The 7058-nt window shown below is 39.3% G+C and overlaps 1 protein-coding gene across 4 annotated transcripts; it reads left to right on the forward strand.

Annotated features, from left to right (window-relative positions):
• The first annotated feature begins 820 nt into the window (after window positions 1–820).
• Window positions 821–6533, forward strand: Sec61g (SEC61 translocon subunit gamma). 4 transcript variants are annotated; one of them, XM_048339585.1, is made up of 4 exons: window positions 821–963; window positions 2788–2890; window positions 3950–4052; window positions 6352–6533. In XM_048339585.1, exons 1-4 carry the CDS (start codon window positions 859–861, stop codon window positions 6359–6361), a joined length of 321 nt encoding a protein of 106 aa, XP_048195542.1. In that variant the 5' UTR covers window positions 821–858; the 3' UTR covers window positions 6362–6533. The 4 variants fall into 4 exon arrangements, with proteins under 4 accessions (XP_048195542.1, XP_048195544.1, XP_048195545.1 ...); XM_048339587.1 differs by having other exon boundaries at window positions 880–967; XM_048339588.1 differs by having other exon boundaries at window positions 884–967; window positions 2791–2890.
• The last annotated feature ends 525 nt before the right edge of the window (window positions 6534–7058 follow it).

The raw sequence follows: 7058 nt of genomic DNA on the forward strand, positions 1-7058 counted from the left end.
GATCATTGCACCAAGAATGATTTATTCCAAGAATCAAGTTGTCGTGTTGGTGAGCTCACTGGTCACCAAATGCCTCGATCTATAAAATTTTCTGCAGAACAGAGGAAATATGTCAACTGTATGATTATTCCACTCATACCTAGAGTACACCAAATGATGGCCTCAGTCCCAATGGTATGTATTTCCTTGATTGACAGCCGGAGGCGACCTCATATGGGGGAGTGGTTTTTTTTCAATTACACCCATCATATCGCTCATAGGCCTCATTTTCATTAACAATATTATAGAAACACAAAGTGTACAGAAAGGACAAACACATACACACGATCCAAAATTGGGTTGTAGGAAACAACAGTGAAGAGCACTCCATCATTTCTTCAAGTCAAGTCCATTGAGCAGAGATTACCTAGTTGGGGTCCAATAGAGAGCAGACCCGGCAAAGGCCGCAGGAAGGAGAATGCGGGTCTGTCTATGCAAAAGCTTTAGGTCGGCCTGTGGAGGCCCGCCGGACTCTCCAGAATAGGGGAATGCCACTTTCTAGAAAAAAGGGGACGGCCTTGGCCCGAAGCTCCCAACGCTCCCGAAGCTCCCAACGCTCCCCCCAACGCCCAGTCCACAGCCATCAATGCCCCGTCCACAGCCATCGACGCCCCGCCCACAGCCTTGGACGCGTAGGCAAGACGCCCCCGACGCCCCACCCACAGCCTTCAAGATTTCACCAAGACGCCCACAGCCCTGGATGTTTCGTGGCTACGCCCTCGACGCCCCGCCCCTGCTGCATCTCTTTCCCACAGCCAGGCTGACCAGCTGACCTGTTCGCGCCTGCGCACTGACGACTCCACGTAGCCGCCGAATCGGATGGAGCGGCGAGGGCGGGTCGTGCGTAGCGTCTGTATTTCCGGTTCCGGTGGGCCTCTGGCAGCTCTAGTGCTACGTGTCTCTGGTGTGAGGAGTGGCGGCCCGGTAGGTGAGGGTTTCCTTGTGGGTGGGCTGGGGCGAGCTCGGCGGCTCGGCAGGTCATGGTCCTTGCCGGGGGAAGCTGAGGAGAGGGGGGCGGTGGGTAGAGTGGCCGCGCATTCTAGCTGGGGCCGGGGCCGGGTTGCCGACCTCCGGGCCCCACGCGGCTTCCAGTGAAGAAAAGCCCCCTGGGGCCACAGACCCCCCCCCCCCCCCAGAGCCGGCGCAGGGTGTGCTGCCCGGGGTGCTGCTGGAGTTGGAGGCCCGGAGCGGAGTCTGGCTCTCTGCGAACTGACGCGAGTGTGTGCGTGCGCCTCTCGGTACCAGGAATTGAACTCGGGACCTGGTCGCTGCTGTTGTCCTAGGTTGTTTTTCTTCCCCCTCAATGCTGACGCTCGGCCACGCGAGCCACAGCTTCACTTCCCTGCACGGGGGCTTCTTCCAGTGCCTGCTGGGCGACTCCGTCCGATGGTGGCCTGCCGCCTATGGGGCTGGCTGTGCGCCTGTTTGCAGTCAGAATTGTACCCCCAACCCTGCCCCCCCAACGCTTTAAAGAGCTGGTTAGATTCTAGGACGTTGTGGTGTGTGGGATCTCCTTCTCAATCATTGTGTCCGTAACAAAATTAAGTGAGATACTGAGGAAAACAGGCAAGTGCTGTTCCAGAACGTTTAAAGAGTCCTCCGTGTATCCTAAGTTTTTCAGACTTAGGTTATGTTTTGTAGCCAGAGATTTGAACCACCATCCCACTCCTTCAAAGCCCTTGGCCTAGTTAGCTGTCATCTTAAAGCTATTTAAACTGGGTATTTCTTCTGGGTAATAAGGTTCAAGGAATCGATGTGATAAATGTATATTTCCTTAACAGGTGTGTCCAAACCTAAAATCTGCATTGTGATTTAGCCAGTCTTTTTTTTTTTAATACTTCTCTGTGTATAAGTGTGTCAGGCCATAGATCATCAAGATAATAGTGGAAAAAAAATTTTCAAACCATGGTTGTTTAAAAGAGGAAAATGGATAGTTAAATATTCATATATTAGGTAAGGATTGCATTTGATTTAGCAAGTCTTTTGTTTTTCGAAAATTTTCTTGTCTCTGCCATCCCTCGGATTGTTTTTTTCCTTAAGTACATTGTATATAAACAACGTATGTTTTTTGACAAGTTAAAATTTAAGTTTCCTCTCATTTTAGATTCTTGCAAGATAGTTGGCACTCACTGCACTGTACTCAGTGATTTCTTCATAGCTTCAAATACAAAAAAAGAAGCAGCAAGGAATACAAAGTGGATAGGGAATGGGTTTATTATTGGTTACTTAACCCTGTATTAGAGGCAGACATTTTGTGTTGAATATGTCTCTTGTAAATGGACATGGATAAAGCTGTGCTTTTCAAACTATCTTTGACATTTTCCTGCAATTTACGAAGTGTAAATTTAAGTTTTACAGTCTTTGTTGTGTGAGATGGGATGAGCTGTCGGGTATGAATTTATGGTTGCTCTCATATTACTTTAGTAAGTTCTTGTATTGTAAATAATACTAGTGAGTTTCTTGGTTTTTTTTTTACAACACTCTTTTAAAAGTTTTAAATTTTTACCTCTAGTTATACATAGGAGATTCAATTCAGCATGTCAGTTTATGAGTATAATGTATCTTGATCAGTGTCACCCCTTTCATCATTCTCCCATATGCAACCACCTCTAAACTCCTCCTATCTCGCTTAACCCCACCCATGCCTAAATTTTCCTAGTTTAACACACACACACACACACACACACACACACACACACACACATTTAGTATTGTTTTCTCATTTTGTGTTGTTTTTTTTTTTTTAAGCAGGTAATCATGGATCAGGTAATGCAATTTGTCGAGCCAAGTCGGCAGTTTGTAAAGGATTCAATTCGGCTGGTTAAAAGATGCACTAAACCTGATAGAAAAGGTAATCACATTTTAAACATCTTCCTGTTTAGTACCATCCTCAGTGCTAATTGTAATGGATGTACCTCAGTGATTAAAATTACCTGATTCTGTCCTCAGCACCACACATACAAATAAACACACACACATAATAACCATTTCACTACTTTTGTCAACACTTTCATTGATTTATTTTACTTCATTGTTTTAGAACATTGTCATTTCTTATGTGTTATCTAGATTTTTCTGTTTTGTATTTCAAAATGTCCATCACAGCATTATTTCCCCTGTCACACATAAGTTAGTCATTACAATTTATAACTTTAGAATTTTTAGTGTCTTCCATGCTTCCATCTGGAAAAATCTTTGGAGTCCTCTCTGAGCTGTCTTGAACCTGGAACAAAAACCTAATGCGAATCCAGCAATATATTTGTTGCCAATTTATTGAAAATTTATTATTTATCATGCTTTGTTCTAATACTTTTGTTATTGTTAGAATATAATATAGTAGACTCATTAACAAATAATTACTGCCTTTACGAAGATATCTAGGAAGTTTGATACCAAGAGGACTAATCCAGGTAAGAGGTCAGGACCAGCTTCCCTAAAGAAATAGAATGAAAATGAAATATACCAGTGATGAAACTTTATACAAAATTGTACTTGACTTAACTTGATTCTTCAAGCCTTAATATTGGCACTGGATCATTTGTTTATAATGTACTACAGATGCTATGATTCTGCTTTTATACACTATTGCAATAAATTTGTTACATTAAAAATTGTAGTAGAAACATACAATTCATCTTCCATCCTTTTTCTTTTGATACTTTGATCATTTGCTGAGATGGACAGATGTTTTCAGGGCCTGTTGATGAAATCACTATAACAGACATAGACTTTTGTCTTTCCTGGAAATTAGAAACCTGTCACATATGTTTACTTTTGTCTCTTATTTTTATTATATACTACTAGTCAGGAAAAGTATACACCTATAAGACTGTGCCACTAAAAGTTTTCCCCCCATACTTTAAATGACAGTGCAAAAAAACTTATGTGAATTTTGTGTTTTTACATTCAGAATTCCAGAAGATTGCCATGGCAACAGCAATAGGATTTGCAATAATGGGCTTCATTGGCTTCTTTGTAAAATTGATCCATATCCCTATTAATAACATCATTGTGTAAGTAAACTTTATAAAATATACTGTCTAGAAATAAATGAAAATGTCTAACAGTTGAATTCACAGTTAGACTATTTCATTAAGACAGATTTTTTTCTCATCTGTTTATTGACTCGAGTCAATATCTGTTGATATTTACTGTCTTATGTGCTATCAATGCCTTAAAACTTTTTTGTGTCTTATACAATATTTACAGCAACTCTGTTAATTAGAATTTAGTGAGTGAATTTGTGGGGGTATGTGTTCAGGTCCTGAGTCTTGAACATAGGGCCTGGATTCTATCCCTGAGCTTGTTTTGCTCAAGGCTAGCTGCTACTCTGCCACTCTCTACCACAGCTTCACTTTGAGCTTTTGGGGGGTGGGTAGTTAGAGATTACAGTTAGGCTGGCTTCAAACCTATATCCTCGGATCTCAGGCTGAGATTGAGGTTAGGATTATAGGCATGAGCTACTGGTGAGTTAAACTTAACAGGGTCAAGGAATTATTCAGTACCAGAACCAGCATTCAAATATGTCTTTTTTATTCACTATGGTGTTGATTTTTAAGGTGGAAAAGAAATATGTTCTGTCTGAATATCAATATTTTGACAATTCTGTCTCTGAACCACATTGCCTACATTCATAGTCTCTTTTTTGTTACTTAATAGTTGTTAGATCTGTGGGCAGTTGTCTTAATTTCTCTGTTTCTAGTTTATCCCATGAGGGGAATAGTTATTAATCTCAGTTCAGAAATCACTTTTTATTTTACTGATGAGAAATGGCAACTCTGGAATTATGGAATGCTGGAGAGAATATTGTAGTTGAATTCAGAAACCTGAAACTATCACTGGACTATAATCTGCTTAATTAGTAAAAAAGTGGAATAAAATCTCTTCCAGTGAGTGCTTTTTGCTTCCCACTCCATATATTTTAATGACAGGGAGTTTGTTTGCTAGTCATTGCTTTCACTTAGTTTTGACCTCCAGAATAATGTACAAGCCTAATAGTTTTCTTTTCTTCAACCTTCACTTAGCACTATATTTAATCTCTCTTGCCAGATGTCACTGTCTGACTGACATATTAAGATTAGAGTTAAGAGTTCTGAACACATTAAGAATGCTGAAGCAAGCCTCTTTGGTTATTTATAACACATACTTCTAGAATATATACTTCTGGTAGAAATTCTTCCACTACCTCTTGGGTCTCTTAAAATCACCGAGTATTAGTTGAATTATACGATAGTCTTCACACTCTTATTTTTTTTCTAGTGGTGATAATGGCAATAATAATAGCTAATCTTTGAGAGAATATTGAAGTACTAAGCACTTAATCCTAGACCAGACAATATTTTTGCTTAATTTGACTCAGCTCATTGAATACTCAAAAAACTGAGGCATAGAGAGAATAAATAATATAAGTTACATGGCCTATAAGTGGTAAAGCAGCATACGAAACATTTAGGCAGTTGTTTAGAAAACTTTCTTGTAGTTAGACATTTTTATTGCTTATTAATTGCCTGAAAATGAAGGCTAAATCAGACATTTTTGTAAGAAAAGCTACAGAAAACATATACTTTCTATTATGTACTATGATAGCTATAAAATCATAAGAAATATTTTCCTACTTGGCAAAGCATATATTGCTGTTTAAATCATTTGGATATGATGGCACAGTAAGTATAACTATAGGCTTTATCATGAAGTTGACTTATCACAATTTTTTCTTTATGGTTTCCTTTTACAATTATAGAAATCAAATACAATACCCACTATGTAATAATTTAAAGAAATTAAGCATTTTCTAGACTTTCCATTAGTACTATACAATTTAATAACAGTTAAAATGCTAGCACCAAAATACACATTGCCACCTAGAAGAGGGATTTTTTTTTTGCTTATTTAGCAAATTTTTTTTAGCTTATTTAGCTAGGTGACTATTGAGAACCAGTATTCTTGTCCCAATTTTTTCCCCTCCCTTTGTTACCTCAAAATCAAACTGAAGTTTTCATCCAACTATTCTACTATGCAATTCACATCATGTTCTAAAAGATATACTTAGACCGCTTCACATGATACTTCCCAAAGGAGCATTATGAGTTTTCAAATACGTCTGTTTCAGAGACTGCGTCATCACTCAGCCTTTTCTGTCCCAACATTTTAAAGTTCATTGTGCCACTCTTTGCTGCTATCTTGGGAAAAAGAATCATATCTTGGATATGGTTCTCAAATAACTGGTTTTGGCTTCATAATGTTGCAGTATATTGCATTTCTAATCATTACTAATGTCTCTGCCTCCATTGACACATTTTCTTTGTTTTACAGGGGTGGCTGAGTACACTTTGGAGAGGTTTTCATCATGGGGATTAGTGAGTGAGGGTTCAAGGAGCTCACGAAGTAAACATTCATCGAAATCTCAGTGTTTTTCTGGTTTTATTTTCCCTTCCAAGATGTTTTCTATTCGTAAATTAAAATAATTTTGAAATAAACTTTGGTTTTTTCCATCACAGATGTTTATGAAGTTTTAATCATAGAAAACTGGCTCCTCCTTTTAAGGATTTTGGTTTATAGGAGAAATTGGAATAGCTGAATTTTGGTTGATAGTGGAATTGAGATATCTGAAATACTGTACTCTGGTAGAGTTTCTCTGTCTTTGTGCACTATAACAAATACCCCAGACTAGTATTAGTAGTTTAATAGAGGCTTCTTTTTCACAATTTTAGATGGCAGTTCAAAATCTAGATGTAACATTTGATCAAGCTTGATGTCTGGTGAGGGCCTGGTCTTGATACCTTGTTGTATCCCCTCGTGGTCAATGAGATGGAAGGACAAGAAGCATCCTCAGTGCCTGGAAGACTCTTGCAGAGGTCCTAATCCCACTCACGAGGGAGGAGCTCTTCTTCCTTCTTGCCTTCTAAGGTCCCTACTTGTTGACACTGTTGCCTTGGAGATGATGTTTCAGCATAAAGTTTGAAGGGACACATTCAAATTATACAGCATCTACCATCGGGTAAATGTCTTTCTGTAATGTG

Source organism: Perognathus longimembris, chromosome 2 (genome assembly GCF_023159225.1).
Source record: "Perognathus longimembris pacificus isolate PPM17 chromosome 2, ASM2315922v1, whole genome shotgun sequence".
NCBI lineage: Eukaryota > Metazoa > Chordata > Mammalia > Rodentia > Heteromyidae > Perognathus > Perognathus longimembris.